At 37.1% G+C, this 23,395-nt stretch overlaps 1 protein-coding gene and 1 long non-coding RNA gene across 2 annotated transcripts; both read right to left on the bottom strand.

Moving 5' to 3' along the window:
• Window positions 1-269: 269 nt before the first annotated feature.
• On the bottom strand, window positions 270-1,763 carry LOC137388089 (uncharacterized). The gene is made up of 4 exons (XM_068074603.1): window positions 1,664-1,763; window positions 999-1,415; window positions 749-894; window positions 270-422 (listed from the first exon to the last, which is right to left on the bottom strand). The coding sequence occupies exons 1-4, from the start codon at window positions 1,761-1,763 to the stop codon at window positions 270-272; spliced, it is 816 nt and encodes a 271-aa protein (XP_067930704.1).
• Window positions 1,764-8,586: 6,823 nt separating this feature from the next.
• Window positions 8,587-20,162, bottom strand: LOC137387163 (uncharacterized). The gene is made up of 3 exons (XR_010977872.1): window positions 17,630-20,162; window positions 9,334-9,454; window positions 8,587-9,113 (listed from the first exon to the last, which is right to left on the bottom strand). It is a non-coding gene; the product is annotated as an uncharacterized lncRNA (long non-coding RNA).
• Window positions 20,163-23,395: the final 3,233 nt, after the last annotated feature.

Here is a 23,395-nt window from a genome sequence, read left to right on the forward strand (position 1 = left end):
TCGACATCATGTGTACCTCTATTAACTGGTCAGTTAGCCTACATTCCCGCCCTAGCATCAAATAGTTTGCAGTTTCCTCTGTCGCCGCATGTGGGGTTGCTCTAAAGGTCCTCATGACATGTATGTTGTGGCACATTGTCCCAGTTTTCTTGACCTTCCATCTGACTAAGTAAAAGACAGTGTAGGGAATCGCCCAAAGTTCTATTTCCACGTTCCACGACCCCGTTAGATTGGGGATGAGAGGCAGTTGTCTGAGTTTTAGTGATCCTCTACATGGCCCAAAGTTCTGCCATAAGGTCACCTTCGAACAGTGTTTCTCGGTCTTTATGGAGCTCTTCAGGTAATCCGAAGTAGCAAAAGACAAGGCTATCTAAAGCCTCAGCCATTACAGGAGCTGTAGCACCAGGTAGAGGTATAGCATCCTGCCAACGATTAAAATGATCTGTCAACACTAAAATTCATCTGTTTCCTCGAGGGGTCAAAAGTAGCAGTCCAACTAAGTCGATCGCAACCTTTTGCCAAGGATGGCCAACCGACAGTGGTCCATGACTCGAAGAATGATGCAACCCTCCATACTTCGCTCGCTGGCATATTTCGCAGCTGTTGACTATACGTCAAACATCAGAAGTCATTCTAGGCCAGTACCATGTCAGTCTAAGTCTCCGGAAGGTCCTCATTATCCCGGCATGAGAAAGGGTATTTGTGTTCCACACCACCTGTTCCGCATGTTCATAGGACAAAGTATCACCTCCCAAGCTCTTTTCTCAACAAGTATACGAGTTACCAGCACTTGATCTTCTCTTATTCGCATTAAAGAGAGCATGGGGCTAAGCTTTTGTAATTCTGTACTGCCAAGGTTGACTATAGCTGGATCCAGAGATTGTTGATTCTTGACTGCATTGTAGATAGTCAAATATCACTTGGGAGCAACTGAGCCTGACACAGTTCATCAGAGTTAAGTGTATCTGACTGTGGTGTTGGTGAAGTTTGGTTGCTACCCTCTTGTTGGTTCGAAGAGTAATCAAATGTTCTCTGCTCTTTATCATTCTGGCAGTTATCACAAGTGCTGGAATCTTCTACCATGCAACAACCATCACCATCTGTTAGGATTAAGCTGGCAGTTTGTGAGGATTTTGGTCCACTCCTAGCTGATACTTCACAGACTGTACCAATAACTTGACGGGTGCGATTTTCCTCCAATAAATCATCAGCACATTCCTGTGCAATCTGCTCTTCTCCAGCAATCCTAGTACACACAGGGTTTTCATGTTGGGCCCTCTCTGATAGTTCAATTTGGATTTGGCTCATGCTTGGTCCTCCACATTGTTTGGTGACCCTTTCGTATTTGGTGTAGTCATGGCATGGCCTCCTTGATAACCCGTTAGCGTTTCCATGTTTGCTCATTGGTCGATTTTCTATAGTAAAGGTGAATTCGCTCAAGATCTCTAACCACCTTGAACTTTAGGCAGACGGTGTAGTCCTCCTGCAGAGCCACAAAAGTGAAGTATGATCAGTATGAATTTTAAACTCTTTACCATACAAATATGGACGAAAATGAGCAACAGCTTTAACAACAGGTAACAGTTCTCTTCTAGTCACACAATAGTTTTGCTGAGCAGGTGACAAAGCACGACTATAATAGGATATTACCATTCCTGGTCACCTTGGATTTGAGACAAGACTGCACCAACCCAATTAAGAGAAGCATCTGTGTCCAGGATATAATCAAGAGCCGGGTTTGGATAACCCAGAACTGGTGCCATCAGTAGTGACTGTTTCAGTGTGTGGAAAGCTGCATGGCACTTCTCAGTCTATTCAAACTTGGCTGTTTTACTGGTTAGCTTTGTCAGTGGTCGAGCTTTGTTGGCAAAGTTCTGGACATACTGACAATAGTGACCAACAGTCTCAAGAAAAGATTGTAGCTCAGTCACATTCTTCAGAGATGGCCAAATAAAAACAGCGGATATTTTCTTTGGATCTGTTGCAACACCATTACTACTAACTATATGTTCCAAATATGCCACTTCTTTTTGAAAGTGATGGCATTTGGATGGCTTAAGCTTGAGCTTGGCCAATCAAAGCCGAGATAGGACCTCTTCAAGGTTGAGGTAATGTTCTTTGAAGCTGTTACCCATGACTATAACATCGTCTAGATACAGCAGCAAAGTTTTCCAATGCAGCCCTTGTAATACTTGCTCTATCATTTGTCGAAATGTTGCCGGAGCTGCTGTCAAACCAAATGGCAAGACTTTCCATCTCCACAGGCCTTCTCTAGTGCAAAATGTCGACTTATCTTTAGCATCTTCATCTAATGGAATTTGCCAATAGCCACTCATGAGATTTAGTGTGGAGAAGAGTTTGCTGCCAGCCAAAGCCTCCAAGCATTAAGATGACATACTTGCATTGCAGGATTAATGCATCTAACAAAAAGTTTCCTTTCCTCACTCTATGTACTCACACTAGCAGCAATAGCTATGCCATGCTTAGCCGCAACCCTTGTGTCTTTCACTATGCCAACAGGGGTACAAATGTTATTTAACAACCGACATCAGACCAACTGTTCAGATTTAGCAGGAATCGATTCATTAGCAATTATCTGTATTCTACTAACAAAATCTATACCACGCTGGTTGGTGCATTTAAGGTGCTTACCATTCATCACAACAGTAGAGTCTAAACAACTAAGCAATTGTGACTTACTAAAACGGGCATTCCAAGTATAGCATCTGGCTCAATATCTGCAACACCAAAATATAACTCGATTGGTTCTGACCTTGATCTTCCAGCTAATTTTATCTGTCCATAAAATTTCAAACCAGATTCATCTGCCAGAGTGCCTGTAGTATTTTCAAATGCCAGCAATCCGCCAAAAAACCTCCGTGGCAGCTATCATACATTTTCTTTGCCAGCAAGTTGAGGGTACATCTACTGTCTACTAAATAGTGTACTGAGCAGTGGAATATAGAGTGCAAAAGCAGTGGCTGCAAAATTTATACAAGGATGCTCTACACCAACCCTAGTACTGCAATTAGATTGACCTACCAAAGGGTTCACAGCATCGCCAGCACAATGAAGAGACAAGGGAAGCAAATCAGGTTTCCTATTGATTGGTTGTAATTGTGACAACTCACCAGGACTATCTGCTTGGCTCATCCTTGTTTCTCTCTTGCCCTGCTTATTTGGCTTTTTGTAACGGGTATATGACACCGGTCCACCCACTTTACCTGTAATCTTAGGAGTGAACCTTGCTAGTTTTCCTGATTAGGGTTTGTGGATGGTGGTGGCCTTTTCTTCCGTACTGTACAACTACTCATCAGATGGGAAAAGTCTCCACATATGAAGCAATGTCTGACTCTATGAGACTTGACATTGGTGTGTCAAAACCTCTTTGCTCTCGGGCAGCAATCCGTACATACTGATCTTTTATTAGCTTTGGCTGTTTTTCCACATCTAATGACATGAAAAGTAGAGCCTCAGCCAGATCTGTCTCAGTGCCATCAGAGTTGTCTTCTGCAGCTTTGCAGTTAGTACCACTTAGATTATTTATTTGGGTAACTCTCGAAAGAATTCTAGTCCTTGATAGTTGTACTGGTGTATGCCCAGCTATTTCATATTGTTTTGCTGCAGTGACGGCTTTTTCCAGATTTGAGACCCTGACCAGCAGCAGGTGTCGCCGAAGTGCAGGGACATCCACAGCTCACTGGAAGTGCTCCAAGGCCATCTCGCCCTCGACAGCACACCCAAGACCACCATAGGCTAACTTCGACAGCCTCTCTACTCTGTTACCCAACAATAGGTAATCTTCTCCTGCTTGTTGGTGTAAATAGTGCAGCTGTTCTCTTGCTTCAGACGCCGACAGTCCGAACATCTGTAGCAGTTTCCTATTTGCATCAGCAGCCGTGTCAGCTCTTCCACAGTTTTTGGCTGTTTCCTCTAAGCAGGATTTTAGCTGTATTAGTGCGATTCAGTCATTCCATTGGCTTACACCACAAATTTCAGTAAATTGTTGTCTAAACAAATTTACATCTCCATGTCCATCAAAGTGTGGTAACCTGAGATCCATTCGATCACTGACTGTAAAGTTTGGAACTCAGCCTTCTTATTAGAGACTTGGTCTAGTTGTTTTGTGAGGGTGCGCAACAAATCTTGGGTAGACTCACAACTATCACACCTCTCTGAAGCAGGTTTGACCAACCTGGTTGAATGCAGCTGCTCTGTTGGTGAGATAGTAAAACGTGCCAAATTATGGAGTCCACCTTCGGCTGGAGACGATATGTGATTGCTGGCAGCCTGTCTGTCCTGCAGTTCCAACACATATTTCCGGCACATATCGTCAATGAAGGTTGTCAAAACAATGTGTACTGATGTATCAGAGCGCATGACTTGCTTTCGCTCTTTTGCTGTTTCTCAGCAGTATTGTTAACTTGGTTAGCCATGTCCCAGAATGGGTTACTGATCGGCAGGAATAAATTAGTAGACATTCTGTGATCTGTGCCTTGAGCCATCTCTTTCCAGAGAGCTGTTCAACAAGTACTAGTGCGTAAAGCTAAACTTTCAGTAGCAACAGGATTACAGATATCTCACTGCTGTCACCAATGTGGTGGAAGTCAGCGCTGACTAGCCACTTGCAAGTGGGTTTTGTGTACAAGTTGTCTTACACCGAATGAGTAGTAGCTCTCATGTACAACTGTAATTGTTGCAAGCAAGGTGACTGGTGAATGAGTATGGCTCTTTATTCACACAAGCTCTATAAGCATAAAAAGATAGAACAATTAGATACAATTCACTACAATCAAGCGTGATGCTGAAATGAGTTACAAATAATAAATACTCAAACAGTTACACTTGTAAACGTAAGAATGTTAAGATATATATGTATACACAAAGCTGCGCAAAGGTAGGTTAATGTTACCACGCTGTTCTTAATGCAGTTTAAGAACGTAATTCTCAGTCCTTAGTTCTGTCGTTCTTAGTCAGTATCACTTGCTCTGTGCTCTTCGTTCTCTCCCTTAGCACCTTTGCTTATATATCAACAGCTGAGTGTTAATCTACGGACTTCTCATGCTGGCTTTTTAATTACAGGGCTAATCTGAGTATAGCTGAACACTTAGGGTAATTTAAGCAGCTCAGCTTAGTAAATCCATCACAATCACCGGTATATGTCGCTGAACTTGCCATGGCGAGTTATTTGTATCCGTTATATGGTATATTCGTTATCCGTTAAAATAAAAACATCTCACAATAATATAACTAATGTTAAAAGTTTAAGGTTTACTAAAATACATACTAAAACTTCTTTCAAATATGTGTTTAGTAAAGTAAATTCATTCAAGTTAGATTCAGCGTTTATGTTATACGTTTGTCTTGAAAGTAAAAACTCTCCACACAGTACATTGTAATGTTATATTATCTTGGGCACGCAGACCATAACCACTAAATTCACTAAAATCAATGTAGGTACCTAAATAGTTACTAAGGTTAACAGAGTATTTTGGCACTACTTTTAATGATGATTATTAGTACCTATAGCCTACGATATTAGCCAACATGTCAATTTTTGCATGCTAACACTGAAACGAACTGAAATCATATAATTCTTATATCAAATAATTTTGGATTGTAATTGTAGCAAAATAGACTATATTTTGCCATTACTTGCTAACAATTTCACTCTACATTTAAACACCTTTACATTTTTCTTTTTCTTTCTAATTTATTTCAACAAAACACTTCTTTCAAGTTATGAAACTTTAAATTTACAGTTGTTTGAAAACTTTTAGTTGTTTTATTTGTTTTTAATTTAGTTGTCCTGCACAAAACCTTTTCCTCATGATATGAAGTTTGAAAGTTAAAGTTGTTTGACAAAGTTTGAAAACCTTTACAGTTGTTTTTATCTTCTCTCTTGATGTATTTCAAGTACACAAAACACTTCTCCCATGATATGTAGTTTGAACGTTAGAATGGCAAATGTTGTTATATGTTAAATACAAATCAATTTTCTGTCCAAAGTACTAGCACAACTAGTATTTTTAAAGTAGACACACAGTGTGTTTTTAACTTATAGTATGTGCTCAAGCTTGTCAAACTTTTGACTGTAACAAAAAGACACAAACTTATAATAAATAAATACCATATAATATAAATATATTGCTTAACTTGAAGTATTGTACAATCTAAAAAAAGGGTTTCAACTGAGTGAATAACATAAACAGAAAAAAAAACATCTAAATATGGTTATTATGAGAAGCACTGCCATAGAACAGGTTAACCTGATAAAAAGTAAAACTAATGACTAATTTCATGCGAGTGAAAATCAAAGAACATTGGGTTGTAACAATAGTTAAACTAGGACTTCAAGTATTGATCTTGCAGAAAAAATCTTCTTGAACAAAATTCCCTCATATTTCAGTGGCTGTCAAAGACTAGCTGCTGGTTTTAACAAGTTATTTAATTAATTAAAATAGGGTTTCCAAATAACAAAATGACTATAAAATCCAGATCAAAGACAAACAAAAAAAGGTAAAAAACTGTGTACTATTTTGGATCTCTACAGCTAAAATAATGACCTTTACTGAACTATGAAATCCAATAGCTGCTACCTTGGTTGACATAAATGGAAATGATAAGAGGCTGTAGAACCAGTGAGTTTGATCTATCAAGAGCTTTTCCTAAGTGTTAGTATTGAACATACTCTGTCGTTTAAATTCATAACATTGCGTATTAAGTGTAAACTTACCAGATACGACGTCTCTTATTATAACTGATGTGAACAAGAAAAAGTTGTACCTAAACCATAGCAATCCTTTCATGACAGTAACGGATGGCTGCTCAGCAACTAAGACTATTCTGAATTTATTTTATTGTTTGTTAATTTAAATATCAGCTCCAGATTTTTCTGCAGAACCAAATTCACATTCCCTTTACACTTGTCAAATCAACTGATACCTTCACTATTGAAGGAATGTTGTATGGAACGTTGTACGAAATGTTGTACGGAATGTGCCAGCACATAGCTATAATTCGCTAGAAGCATTATAATAGGGAGTTCCAGCCTAGCTAACATCATCATACTACCAGTACTCATTAGTATGGATAGAGCTACAGTTTACACCTTAAAAACAGTACTGTCATTTATTTTTATATTAAAAAGTCCTAACAAATAAAAAGAGCGTGTGACCTTTACATCAATTTTAGTGTTAGCTATATACATAATAATTTGATGGAAATTGTGAAGGTATTGTATGGTTGAACAGGGAGTTATTTATCCTTCATGATTTTACATCGTAATGTTAAGCAACTTGACTTGCCTCATCTCTAAATTCATCAGGCTTCTCTTAGGAAATTGTTTCCAGATTTTCTTGTTATCCTTGGCAGCCATGTTTAACGTATCTTGAATGCAATCCTTCAAGAAGACCCTATTTGCCTTTTGTGATGCCTTGAATGCTTGTGTATGTTTTATACTTGTATATTTGATATGCATCTAGGAATCATCAATGATATACAGCCCCACATGGGGGCTGTATATCATTGGCATCATCAAAACTACATTTCTCTCAAAGGTAAAATAACAGTAATTATCTCACCCTCACTCCACATCTGTGCCTATAGATTGTCAAACCTATATTTCTCTCTATAATAGATGACAAGTAAAAACTTATTAAATATGACTAAGAAACCATATTTTTATAAAATACAGCCCAATATATACATGTATATATATATTGTGCTATATATATTAATAGTGATATATATAGCAATAATTTAATATTCATAATAGGTTAGAATAAATGGTTTGATGTTTAAAATAGCTTATACTACATATTTTTACCACCACTTCACCACTGAAGCCACCATATTGGTCTGCTGTTATATCCACACGCCTCTGCAACAAAGTAACAATGCCGTAGTTTACTAATTTATTTTCTATGTAAGATTTAGTTTTTTAAATTGCTTTATAAAATGCGTTTGCCTTAATTTCCTGTATAAGTTGTACATAAAATGAAGGCAAACGCATATAACATAACTATAATAATATATATAACTAATATAACTAAATATAACTAGTATTCTGAGAGTCTAGTGTGCCGTGCAAGGTCACCAGGTGTCCTATAAAGCACAGAGAATAATTACACAAATGTCTAATTTATCGTAACTGCATATTTGCATTAGTTTGGGTAGAATTGGGGAAAACTGGTACAGTACCCAGAGAGCTGAAATGTTGAACACCATTTGATGCCAATGACTGTCAGCACTGCATGGCATCACAGGATAAGAGGTGTGACAAGGGTATCGATGTCGAAGGGGTCTAACTTGAAAGGGTCTAACTATATAAGCAAGTTGAAGCAACGCATCTTGAGGTATAGGCTTCATTCCTGGAACCTTTGGATCAGACTTCCTAAATGCCTGGGCAAGTCGGTGGCCCGGGTATTAGAATCTCAAGTTGGTAAGCTGAACATCAAGAGTTCGAACCCCACAGGAAGTAATATTTTATCCCAACCTTTAACCATGTCTCCAGACAGACAAGCAGACAGACAGTTCAAGTTAAAGCAGATTACCTTCAGCATTTATCAAAAATTTATTATGGGTTTTAGAAAGAAATCAAAAACAATAGGAACCACAGTAAATTCTTATAACAGCGTTTATTTGCTGACTCCACTCAGTTGCACAACAGTCTTAGCAGACCTAGTAGTTCTCAGAATGACTCAGTGTTGTATGTAAAAGTCTGTATACATTTATTTCAGCCTTTCACCAGCAGAAAGAGTGTCAATTGCTTGCTAAGCCTTGGTACCAGCAAAGATTGGCATCTTAAAGCAAGCAAGCAGACAAATAACTGATCGTTACGCTGACAAAAATGAGAAGAGAAGCTAAATGTCAAGTACATATTTCAAAATTATCTTCAATATCATTTGAATGTAGTGCAGATTTCTTGTTCGGTAGGATTTGTATGAAGTGTAGATTTCTTGGCTCATTCAATTAAGAGCCAAAGAAAAATAGCTGCAACATCTTGGGGTTGTCGTTTCTCCAATATGCTGATTGGGCAGAAGTGATGACAGAGAACATGGTATAATCATTGGCGCTCCAGTAGGCTTTGACCAGGCCATCCGTTACAATATCTACAAGTGGAAGCTAAAAGACTTGAGACAAATAAAAACAGTTAATTCTCTCTTGAGCTAGTAGTGATGCAAGCTGCTAAGAACAAAATAATCTAAAACTTGTTCAGTTTAGAATAACTCGTCTTGTAAAATTTGATCAAGTTGCAATTTCATAGATGTAAAACTTTTCCATAAAAATCAAACCCCAACCTCAACATTTGCGTCCAAATGGTTACCTCACCTTCAACCGCTGTATTGGCTCATATGTACAAGTTATTCCCTTCACATCGGCTCCCGTGTTAACTTGTGTTCCTGGAGAGAAGCAAGCGTACAGCAAGTCTTCACATCTCAACTCCTCTGCCCTACCAAGAAAAAATCTGAGACTGAGCTAATGTATTCACTAGTTTTCCTGGTATCAGAAAAACAATTACACTTGGTGTAGCACGAAAAATGTACCTTATATATGTAAGCTGCAGATATGGTTATGTAGTAACATACCACAATGACTTTGTGAAACACCTGCATAGGCTTACGAAGTGTATGAAAACCAAGCTTGGGGCGAAGTACTACTGTAAAATTGGGTAAGAGATCTATGGCAGCGTCTATGATAGAGTGGCTTAGCTGAGCTATCCCATTGTTCTGGAAGACCACAAAGGATGGACCGTTGCACTGAGCATAGGTTGGGGTAGTAATGACCAACAGTGCTGCTTTATAGAAATGGATTCTAGACCAGTGGTTCCCAACTGGTGGTCCATGGATCCCTAGGGGTCCACAGGAGGTTTTGAGGGGGTCCACAGGCTGGTGCCAGTATTGGTTTTTCTAGTTAGATATTTACAGCTATTTCTGTCATAGTGGTTGGGTCAATGATATAAAACCTTAAAAGAATAGACGACGGCTATCATATGGGCGGGATTTAATGATCAAAGTCTGTTGGGATTGTGCTAGCCTGGGTTTCGGGGCTAAGGCAATTCGCACGGGGTAGTCGCGTTGTCTTGCTATGTTTTTGGGTCTAGACTTTTATCACCTATGTGCGTCAATCGCTGGATAGTACCTGATTTCCGGTTAGTAGTACAAAACAACACAACCTGTAACCAGCAAACACGTAATTCTCTCTTTCCCTCTTCAATTTCAGCGATATACTAAAATCCATGGAAAATAAAACATTTCAACTAACTTATTTTTACTAATTTTCAGATTGGTAGGGTTCTTAGTATATGCTTAAATTTAAATATAATTTACCCAAAATCACCTGAACAACGGCCTTTTTTCCTAGCTTTTAACTAATATTTTTTCACCTATAATATAAAATGGCAGTCTTTTGTCGTTGTCACATTGTTTGACCCGGCCAATAAGATGGGACAGCAGGCAAAGCTGTGCAGTTTAGTTTTTATACTCAAAATCTAAATGTAAAACCAAATTTGGGTCATTTCACAATGGCGACTATTAATATCATGAATGCTTGTTAATGGCAGCTGACTGATCATAATTGTGACCATATTTGGCAACTATATTTATTTGACAACAAAATGAAACCAGCAGATCGGTAGAATAATCAAAGATGTTTATGAAGATAAAACCGTTGAAGAATTTTGGCCTTCCATTATTCATCCATAACCACAGACAGCCATACACGCCCTTCCATGATTCATCCATAACCACAGACAGCCATACACGCCCTTCCATGATTCATCCATAACCACAGACAGCCATACACGCCCTTCCATGATTCATCCATAACCACAGACAGCCAAACACGCCCTTCAAACTCTGCTCCCATTTGTGTCAAAATACTTATGTGAGTCCGCTTTCTCCTCCATGGTTGTTCTCAAATCGAAACAACGAAACTGACTGGGACTTGAAGACAGGGATTACGTGTTTGTCACAATTGCCATAATTCATTTCCATATTAATAACATTTCCATAATTTATTTCCATATTATTTCCATTTCCATAGCATTTCCATAATTCATTTCCATATTATTTCCATTTTCATAATATTTCCATAATTCATTTCCATATTATTTCCATAACATTTCCATATTTTTTCCATTTCCATAACATTTCCATAATTCATTTTCATATTATTTCCATTTCCATAACATATAAGTATTTCTAAAATAAAATTTCCATATCCATTTCCATAAAATTATGGAAATAGTTATGTTTATAGAAATGGATATGGAAAAGTAAACATTTCCATAATATGTTTAGCGATCCCTGCTTGAAGACGACATGCGATGCGCTTTGTCAACCATTCCCCCAAAGATTGAGAATTTGGTGAAAAATAAGAAGTACAATCCATCCCACTAACAAACTGACTACTGAAAATTAACAGTCAAAGCAATTTAGTATAGCATTGCTTTATGTAAGTAAATAAATAGAAACATGTCAAATCTATTGACTCTTATATTCGTCTAATTTATAATGTACGCCAATTTACAATGCATTGTTATAAACACCATATATTATGATGTTTATAAAGGGGTCCATGACTTTTAGATAAAGAGCTCAGGGGGTCCATGGTTCCAAGGTAGTTGGGAACCACTGTTCTAGACTGCTTCAAACAGCTTTAATAAATGTAGATGCTCCGACAACATGCATAATATTTTATAGATTCATAAATCAAACTCCAAAGTTGCGCTCTTCGCATATTTGTATGGATGTTACATAGAACACAGAGATATGTCAACTACTTGGGAGAAATCTGATCAAGTGAGAGCAACTCCAAATTTAAAGGATATTGAAAAGGAGAATTTGAGTAACTCAATGCATAAAGATGCTCTTGCTTAGAATTACGGTAAAACAAGTGAAATATGTGCCTCTCTTGGTCAGCTCGTTTAGAAATGAGATGCTAAGATGCTGCCGACAACTCAACTTAATGCTTGAGTCTACAATTTTCTTCATAAGCAAAGAAACAATTAAAAAATCTATCGTTTTCAGGTTTTAGTGCGGTTAAAAATTGGAAATCTGCATGTGCTGTGTTTGTAATATTTAAATGTTTGATAAGCAAAACACAAGTTCCACTACTATTAAACATTCTCAATTTAAAGCTATTGCAATAGTGATATTACGCCGTTTGTAGTGATTGACATGCTACACCCCGTCGATCTAAATTTTTGAGAAATACACATCCGAAAGATTCAGCAGAATAACAATGCATCCAAAACTGTATCAGTAAGAGAAAATTTTTCTTGACAAAAATTAGACAATATTAAACAGAGTTCTTAAACAGCATCGTGAGGGACAATTGGTCTGGTATAATGCATAGTTTAGAACAGTGGTTCCCAACCTGGGGCAAATTCCCCCCTAGGGGGGAATTTGGCATTTTAAAGGGGGCAATTTTAGTTTTTATAATTTCACATTTTACGAACGCTCTTTTAAGCCTTAACAAAATCTTAGATGAGTTTTCTGTTCTCATTCCTCTTCTATTACATGTATATTCTGGCTGGGGTAGTAGACCAAGTACCTTTTACTGTACATTCATTGTAATACAGTCTGCATGTAGGTACTGTAAATGTAATAATCTTTGCCAACAATTTGGAAAAATTCCAATAAGCCAGCTTGACCGTAATTAATGACCTTAGTAACAAAGGTCAAACTAAGGCTTAGTTTGAAATTGTGCTGCTAACAGTGCACATGTATTTGACACATGGACACGCTCACTTGTCAACTACTGCATCACATGTAAAAGAAAAAAATCTGTAATATTCTTTGTACAAGTATAATTACATCTGTGCTCACATTATCGTTTCCTATTATCACTCATGTTGTCTTACTTGCTTTTCTGCAAATAAGTCACATAATCATGTATCTATTATAGTAGTAGATTAAATAAAAAATATTAATACAGTCCAGATGATTATTATTGTACAAACAGATACTAGGTCATTTATAATATTTTTTAGCCGCCGCTTTATTTTTACAACTACTAATTAGTGCAAGATGTCAAAGGCAAAGAAACGAACCTACACTGAGAGTTACTTAGATTACGGGTTTTCGTATCTTATGAAAAACGGTCATCGGCCTCCGCAATGCGTGATATGCCTGAAAACTTTCTCAAATGACTCCATGAAACCCTTTTAGTTGAAGCAAAACTCGCAAAAAATTTACCCCACACTAGCTGAGAACGACTGGAATTACTTTTAGTCCAAAAAGCGGGAAGTAAAGAGAAATCGACGTGATGCAAGTGGAGATCTCTATGCTCATAGTAATGCACTTATTACAGCTTCATACGCTGTTTCCTACCGTATTGCTCAGTGTAAAGGGGCACATACAATAGGAGAGACCTTGATCAAGCCATGTATATTAGACTACGCATCAATAGTACTTTGAAAACTAGCTGGGCAAAAATTTCAAGACATCCCACCATCCAACAACACTGTGAAGTGATGCATTGATGATATTGCAGCAAGTATTGAAGAGAAATTAGTTGCTAAGACCAAAGCATCCCTATTTTGAGCCATACAACTTGATGAGTCAACTGATGTTGCCAGTCTTTCCCAGCTACTGGTGGATGGTAGATATGTGCATGACACATCCATTGAAGAAGAGTGTTTTGTCAGCTCTTGCTTCGAACAACTTCCAAGAGATGTGTTAAAAATAGTTAAAAATTTCCTTGAAAAGGCCAAGTTAGGTTGGGAGAAGTTAATAAGTGTATGCACTGATGGAGCACCTGCTATGTTAGGATGTAGATCAGGCTTTGTAAAACAGATCAAGCAGAAGAACCCTGATATAGAAGGAGTGCATTGCTTCATTCACCGTGAAGCATTGGCATCAAAAACTCTTCCACAAGAGTTGAAATCAAACTTGGATGTGAACATAACAGTTGTGAATTACATCAAAGCATCAGCACTAAATACCAGATTGTTCTCAGCACTATGTTCTGAAAGTGATGTCATGTTTACAACTTTGTTATTTCATACTGAAGTGAGGTGGTGGTCCAAGGGAAACATGTTAGGCAAGCTCTTTGAGCTACATATGTCCGAGGTTATGAAATTTTTTGAAAATAAAGGCCAGCATGAGCTTTTAGCAGCCATGAAAGCTGATAACTATGTATTTGAGACTGCATACCTGGTTGATACATTTGCCTAGCTAAACAAGTTGAACTTGAAGTTACAAGGGAGCAATCATCATTTCTTTGCCTTTCATGACAGCATTGATGCTTTCAAAGCAAAGCTGGTACTGTGGCATACACGAACCTGCACTGGGAACACGGTATCCTTTCCCACACTCACTGAATTATTGGAACACAAAACCTGCTCTTGGTAGTTTAGTGGCAACCATTACTGAACACCTGTTCGATCTCATAACAGAATTTGGATGCTACTTCCCTGAGCTACCTTCAGAAAAAAAGAAGATGCTCAACATCACACGAAATCCATTTCAACGCACTGTTGAAGAAATTCTAGAGAAGCTACAATAGGAGTTTGTTGAGTTGGTTAACATTTCTGCACTGAGAGATGGTCTCAGATCAGTGTCTATTGACCAGTTTTGGCTCTCAGCGAGAAAAAATTCTCTACTCATTGCTAAAAAGGTAATAATGATTCTGATGCCATTTAGCTACACGTAAAAATCCTTCAGCATTGATGAAAATCCTACACGTAGGACTTTCATCAATGCTGCACCTTAAAAATGAGAAAAGAAATCGACTTGACCTTGAGAGCGACTTGAGATGTGCATTATAAAAACAAAGCCTGAATTGTGAAAACTTGCACAGAGGCATCAGCAGGAGCGGTCTCGTTAAAACTCATAATCTCATCCCACACCCGTTGAGTGTACCGGAATAATAATAATAATGTTGACGTGATTTATTACTATAATTATATGCTATTTAGCAAGTTATTTAACAAATAAATATATGTATATATGCTGCTGACCTACATATATGCACCTGTGTAGCCCTTTCAGTGAATACAATATATAGTAGGCCTATAGGTTCACACTTCACTTTTTCCAGGGGGGAATTTGTATTTGAAAATTTTGCAAAGGGGTAAAAGCAAAGAAAAGGTTGGGAACCACTGGTTTAGAACATGATAGAGTTTTCAGTTGGTTGAGGAGTTAGTCTACTGCATAAATGTAATGACAAGACCTAGCACTGGTTGGTTAACTGAATCACTGCTCATAAAAAAGAGGACAAAAGAATTATGAATTATTTGAAAAATAAATTATTTTTTATTCAAAACAACGGTGTCTGCTCCATAACCATTCTTATAAAGTACCGTTGTCCCAACTTCATTAATGAGATGCCTAAATGCATGATCCACATACGCCCTGGCTATTCTGTTGGGTGCTAATGCTAAGGTTACACTAACATAAAAAATGTCAAACATCTGAGACACCACCGCTATTGCAACACAGGTGCCAGCGTAAACAGTAAAACTATTTGCTTTAGAGGTAAGAGTGGCAGTCATGATTGTTGACGCAAGAAATAAGTGTCTTATTATGAGTGTTCAAACGCCTATTGATAGCCAATCAGAACTCAAGTTGCCAATATATTGATAATGACTCCAGTTATTTCAGCTCACATTATTTGTGTTCTTTTTCTCAACTGTTGTAACTCGCGTGTATATTTTAGCTGAAATATTTATTACATTTAATATGAATAACAAATTTGGTAACACCATATTTATAGGGGTGTTGTTTAACAAGAGTATATTTGGAATTATAAATTTCATCATTGAATTTTTATTTATGATAACTACTAAAGCAGCTATCAATGTGCAGTACAACATCCCTCCATCGTCTAAAGACTCGTAGTACTCAAACACACTAGTCATTAACTAAAATGTATGAATATTGTGTACACCGACATATCGACGATCTTCAATCTTGCAACGACTTCAACTGAAGTGAAACGTGACTGAATAGCAACCATTGGCTAATTTGTGAGCAACCAACTCAATGTGCTGAAGGTAAACGCTTGTGTAACCTGGTCGTCTACAATACAGAGCGTCTACATTAAAAAAATGTAATCGCTTAGCATCGAACCAAAAACAGGAACACTACTAGGAATCTAGTGTATACAGTAATACCTTGAGATATGAGTAATACCTTGAGATATGAGTAATACCTTGAGATATGAGTAATACCTTGAGATATGAGTAATACCTTGAGATATGAGTAATACCTTGAGATATGAGTAATACCTTGAGATATGAGTAATACCTTGAGATATGAGTAATACCTTGAGATATGAGTAATACCTTGAGATATGAGTAATACCTTGAGATATGAGTAATACCTTGAGATATGAGTGCCCCCAACACATGAGAAATTTGAGATATGAGAAAAATTATGAGCAAATGTTCGCCTTGATAGCGAAACAAATTTCAAATATGAGTATGAGAGAAGGTTTTGTATACAGCTGCTAGGAGGCCGAGCTTGCGAGAGGTCGCTTACAAGAACAGCATCATTTAGTCTTTCTCGTCAGATCAAAAGAGATTGACAAAGGTCGGCGAAAAGTGAAGGTGAAAGCGAGTCCAACGGTGAAGTAAAAAAAGCCAAACCGAGAGAAGGAAAAATAAAAATGAAAACGAAGTTAGAATTAAGTTTGGTATAAAAGTTAAAAGATATTTTCAAGTATGTGTTTAGTAAGCTAAACTTGTTTAAGTTAAACTTAAAGTATATGCTATGTTACGTAGTGTCACAAAAGTGTGGTGTACCGCATGTCTTACTGTCAAGTCTCTCTCACAACGTCCTGAGCCGCTACTGGCTGTCTCAAAGGTAAGAACTACAGACAGTGCTGTATACCCTAGGACACTTATATTCCGCTAGTATTTAGTTTCGTGAGTAGCATATGGAGTAAAATTTCGCTGAAACTTAATTTCGCGGCTCTGATGAGTGTGAAAATATGGTGATGTGAAAATAAATGCGGTAGAACAAGCATAATTAGATTCCTCAGGTTCGGTTCACCGGTAAGAAAAATTTTTCAATTTGGGACGAGTTTGTAATTGTGAACCGCAGGTAGAATTGTGTGGCCGAGATCGATAATGCAATTTGATCGCTTGCTGCCATTTGTTTCTTGGACTATCAATGAACAAAGCTATTTAATTTCACGTTTTCGCTCGTTCATTATGATAGTTTAGTTTCGCTCATAATATTTTCGCGAGAGGGTTACTCCGCGAAAACGCGAAAGTTAGATAAGGCGAATACATAAGTGTCCTAGGGTATATGATGTCACATACCACTAGATAGGTATTTCTTACTTTATAAATGTATGTGCTGAATTAGAATAATTAAAAGCATGCTTTTCCATTGTAATATACTGTTTTTATGCGTCTTTTTTTTCAAAAGTGGGAACAGATTGAAATGTATTTAGTTATTTTATATAAGAAAACTTGATTTAAAATACAAGTGAATTAGCATATGAGCTCAAGTCAAACAACACATAACACTTATGGACGAGAACGGATCAATTTGTATTTAATTATTTTATATAAGAAAATTGATTTGAGATATGAGAGAATTGACATATGAGCTCAGTCCCGGAACGCATTAAGCTCGTATTTCGAGGTATGACTGTGCATAGTTAAACGTACCTTCGCTTTCATGTAGCTCAGGACTAAGTCAAACACAGACGATAGGCGAAGGAGTTGTCAAGAGTAGGAGCTCAGATGGACATCACCAGCAGTGGTATGTATTCACGACAAGAATGGGACAGAACCAGCTAAAAATGATAACAAGCAATCAAACATCAATAGCAGATGCAGTCTATTACAATCAGATGATCAGACCAGACGATCAGGTAAAATAATCAATAACTACAGATCTTTGAGAAAACTGTATTAAGTACTTTAATTTGGTGGAACTCAACAAATAGCATTTTCAAAGTTGTTTTTGCAACTGTCCACCGTGTGTCAGTCGTTGATGAACAAGTGTATCAAATGTGTTCCTATTAACCGATAGTAGTGCTCCTTTATCAAAAGACTTGATATGTTAGGATACAAGTTTGCTAGCTGTTCCTGTATTCTCGATTGAATTACAACGATATTCATAAATAAATCAATGTTGACCTGGTCAACACTGATTTGACTTGTTTCTTCCAAGACAGAACTTGGTTTAATAATATAATAGAATATTGAATACGATATATATCTGATGGAAAGTTCCGGAGCTAGTAAGTATAACAGTTGTGTGAGGAGGTATGCCATAGCCTGAGTGAAGAAATAAGGCTAAGATGAAAGATTTTGCAGTGACCAGCTAGGTAGTCAATAAAAATTTGTTTAAGACAAGTTCTTTGTAGCTTCCATTCAAAACGCTTTTCCAGGCCGGTATCATTGAGAAACCCGTTTGAAATATGAAAAAGTTAGATTTAATGTGAACCAGCTTGACTAAATCTGTATGTGATGAGAGTCTGTATGTGATGACATCTGGACCGGAACTTGAAATAAAGACCGACCATTTTTAAAACTGCAATTAAACAGCATAATAGATTTGCCGAACATTTGTTGGGTGACATTACGTATGCTTCGATCTTTGAGAAACAATTTGAAAATTTGTTATTGCTATCCTTTGCTGGTATTTTGCTAATATTTGTATGTAAAAATTGGCATTCGTATAGAATGAAAACATCTGAAAAGTTCATGGCCAAATCGACTTCGCTTATGATATCCAACTGATAAACTTGCAAGTCCAAGCTGTCTCTCTAAAATGCGTATCCTGTTGATAGTATATCCTCCCCAGATGTGCTGCAAATTCTTTTCAAACGCTAAAAAATGCAAAGATGGTACTTTTAGCAAATACGACAGAACTTGAAACAAAATTGTATCAAAGTTTGGATGAATTTATACAACTTGAACAGATTCGGGTGATTTGCTATAACACATCTGGTCCATCCACCAGAGTTTCCATATATTCTGTGGTTATAAAACCATGAGCTTCTATATATATTTTCTCACAAGTTTGTCTGCGTGTGTTTGTGCTTGACTAGCTACAGCTATTAAAATCTTGGAATAAAGAATCCGCATGGCAGAAGATTTGATCTCAGACCCTACCATTCACCAGCCCAATCCCTTACCGATTATGCCAAACAGCATTCTTGGATTCTTGAGGCGATATATGTCATTATATGGGTGCAAATACGCTACCGCTCTCCGTTATGACTCAACGTCATGGAGAGCAGTAGCGTAATTTTATGCGTGCTCAATAGTGATAGCATGTAGTTAGCTCTTATTAGAAAGCTTACTCAAATATCCATTGGCAATGTGCCAGGCTAATAGCAAGTGGCAGGCAACTACATTACCTCTCATTGCTTATAAGCTGATTTTTAATACCCGTACAACGCCAGGTACTCTGCTAGGATTCATAAAACTAATGTAAACCTTTGTACATTATTTAGTGTCATTAAAATTATGCAGTCCAATCAAAAAGCTGAGTAAAAGTCAATGCACATCACTAAGAGAACTTATTGTGTTACAGTATGATGACAACAGAGCACTGTTATTGAAAGAATCATAGAGATGCCTCTTAGAGATACATGTGTGTTTAGACCAGGTTTACATGAGGCGAGTCGGAGATATAACTTTAAATTGTTTATTCTTTCAATCAATGCACAATAACAGTTGTTGGGTGATTCACCAGTTCATCTGAAGACTATTTGCTTTAGGGAACAGCTGATGGAAAGAAGAATTGAACGCTCAAAAAGTCTATAGATTTTGATCAATATTCATTGATGAGCTAAAAAATGTGTGAAGGTTATGTGATAACATGAACAAATAAGGCAAGTGTAATTGCATAATTGCTAAAAAGCAGTATTACTCAATTACTGCTGGGAAGGCCAGTGTTATAATAGTAGTTGGTGCGCCTAATGATCTAGCCTAATGATCTATTCACCATGTCATGGGATGATTTGAGATCGTTAACACACTACCACAATTGTTCTATATTATACATTTATACTACTAGCCTATGAAAAGTCGATGGAGTTTTTAAAAGACTGTCAAGGCTTTGACTGATATCATTAATTGATGAAGGAAGTGGCAGTAGCCTTCAACAAGTCAAATGGTAACTTTACACTGGTGAACAAAATGTGAGAAGATGAGTTACTCTGCCACAAGTCAATCAATTAACTAGTAATTATTTAGCATACTGTAAAACCCCTGTTTGAACGACACCTTTACTTGACCGCCACCTTTATGTGAACACCGCCTCTAGTAGATGCCACTATAGCAAGGTTGAAAAATACAGCACCACCCTTCAATCGAACGCCACCTCTATTTGCCTGCCACTTTGACATTCTTAGATCTTTATGAACACATAATAAAGAGTAATCAAAAGAGAAGTGTCCACAAAATAGTACTATTAATGACTCGGTTACATTAATAACAATTAATTTTTCCGTTGTCATAGTGGTTGGCATGTTTTAGTGAGTGTACCTGAGAAGATCGATCGTCACAATGATCAGAACTACACTCTGATTCAAGTGACAAAGGTCTAAATCATATACACTGTTTTCAGATTTGTCTATAATGTGGTCTACAATCTTACCTAAAGACTTTTACACTGCTTTGATAAACACTGAGAATACTCTTCCGGAACATCATATAAAGTAACAACAGCCATTATGATGGCGTATTCTAACTTTAAACCGTTAAAAACGTCTTTAAAACTGAAAAACGTTATATCCGTTCTATAACTCTCAAGCTTTACAATTTTTCTTTAAATCTCTAAAAAACCCACCATCGAAATAATTAATAGCTGTCTCAAGCTAATATATTATATTCAAATTAGTTCATTGTTTAACTTAGTTGGATGCTTCGATGTGTTAGAAAAATAGTTTTGCAAAATGCTGAAGCAGACGGTACTAATGCTGATCTGCCCATGGAGAGTGCAAAATAAAGGTCACATTAGGGTCGCTTCACCCTTATAAGGGTTAAATTTATTGAACTAAAACTCTGATGAGCTAGTCAAAAAATACGGCACCACCTATTATTTGTACATCCCCTCTAATAAAACGCCAAATGTTCAAATAGAGGTTTTACTTTAAATTAATTTGTAAAACATTTACAAAGCATTTTTGACATAAGTGCCATTGCCTGTTGAATGTTTATGAAAAAAATTAACAAAAAGGGGGATTAATAACGTGTTCATCCCAAGTTTGATTGTCATTTCAAAAGGGAGCCATTTCAGTGAAGCATCATTTACAAAAGCATTCAACTATTACCATTAATTTGAAATACATGTATGCTAGCTACTCAATTTTTGCATTTCCTATGAGGCTTACACTAGAAACCACCTTTCGCTATTAGAATAGTTAGTGATCAATTAACTTAGGTTTTTCTAAATGAGATGCTGATGTTTGAAACTGAAGCATTTTTGAGCGGACATTGATGGCTTTCAGAATTTGAGATTATTTAATTTTGCAAAAATAAAATGTTGTACAATCAGCACCCCACAATGATATTTTTATGTTGTTTACTTACAAAAAGGTGGGTGAAAAACTTATTTGGAAATAAAAGCGAAGTTTTCATTGTAGGAAGCTTCGATCCCGTGAAACAGCCAAGGTAACAGAAGTGGAATAGCTTGTAACAGAAAAGCTTCTGTAATGCTTGATTTATTCAAGCAATCACAGTTAAATGGCTTGAGTAAAATGTTATTTGTTAATGCACTATTGACTCTCTCCGTAACAAATAAAAGTCACAACCATCAAACAGGAAACAGTTCGATTGATTTGAATTTTGGTGAGTTCACTTCTGTTCATTATGGTCTCTATTTGCACACTGGGTGCTTTGGCAGATCTTTTCGCTCTGCAAAAGCTTCCGATCGGCTGTCATGAGACCACAGCTTCAGGAATTAACAACTTGTGGACAGGAATGTCCGCTACTGTATCAATTATTTTACTGCCAGACACTACACAAAACTCATAATTGCATATCCAATTATCTTAAAGGTTGACTCGCAACAAAATTCACATTACAGTTATTTGATATAAAAAGATTCACCATGTCTTACTCTGTTGTGTTGTAGGTGCCAAATATGTGGGAATGTGATTACAAGCTCTTAAAAGCTAAAAAACGAAAAGCCGCCGTAGATTGGAATCTCTTTATTTCTCTGACGTAGTCATGAAATTTGGTTATCGTCTAGTCATGTGATGTTCTCCCGTGACCTTTAATAAGTCAAGTCAACCTGTAATAATCCTAATTCTGTGTAATACAATGACTTAATTTGCTTCGGTGCACGTTTCATCATGTCTCCCTTTTCAGCAGTCTTATTACTATCAAAACTCTAGAACTTGCAAGTTTCAGTATTGCAATTGCAATGGCTCTTTGCCAGTTTATCAAAAATGTGTAAAATTTCATAATTGATATAAGGCAAATCGCTCACCAACAGACGCCCCTCAGTCTGTAGCAGAGATCTGTACAGCACGGTAGAAACCAGAATTATCGTCTAGGCTTCGCCACAGAAAGCGACAATTTGATGCCGATTCGAGCGGGCATCAAAATTGTCTAGCGAGTCTCTCAATTGCCCTTGGCTTCAGCTACTACTCTTTACATTGACATTATGTGCGTGATCTTTCAGCTTTGCTGCACAAGTTCAGCTAACAGTCATAAAAACATCACATACACGAAGGTTTCAGGATAGTCATGAGCTTGGAACAACCTCACAGGTTGTAACACCTTGAGAGTTCTTACAAAGCTCATGTAATGAGCATTCTAATGAGTTTGTTGGAACATCCTGGCTGTTCAGCAAGTGAATTTCTGTGAAGTCACCGTCAAAAGCAGACCAAAAAGAGAACTTTTGGCAATATCCGCTGAAGCAAATAAAGATGCCCCCTTAGGAGCCTACAATCTATCTGTATGTTTGAAGAATGGTGGGTTTGGTGCAGACAACGCAAGGTGGCAATAGGCAGCCAGTAAAGTTTTGGTGACTCATTTAAGCTTGTTTGAAATAATTCTCTTATGGAAGATATCAAACTCATGAAAACATCTAGTGAATAAACTTCCTATTATGTAGAGCTGATGATTCCAAGAGCTTTGCAAATATGAATCTCCGAGAAATTATGCATGTCAAACATTGCACAACACGTTTACCAAAAATGATTGAATGAAGCAATTTTTCATAGCAATGAAGTATAGCAAAATATATCAGTGACAAGGATTTAGTTTCGAGGCGAGTGGATAGTTATCAAACATACTAACAGAACTCGATATGATACTTCAGAGCTCAAAGGATTAGTGAATAAGTTTTACCTTGTGATAAACCATCTACTATAAGCATACTCACAAAGCCGAAAGTAAACATAAACCAAGATGAGTATAACTTGCAAATTTTTTAGGATTTATCTGCAGCTTTTTTCAATTTTTGTT

This window comes from Watersipora subatra, chromosome 2 (assembly GCF_963576615.1).
Source record: "Watersipora subatra chromosome 2, tzWatSuba1.1, whole genome shotgun sequence".
Lineage (NCBI taxonomy): Eukaryota > Metazoa > Bryozoa > Gymnolaemata > Cheilostomatida > Watersiporidae > Watersipora > Watersipora subatra.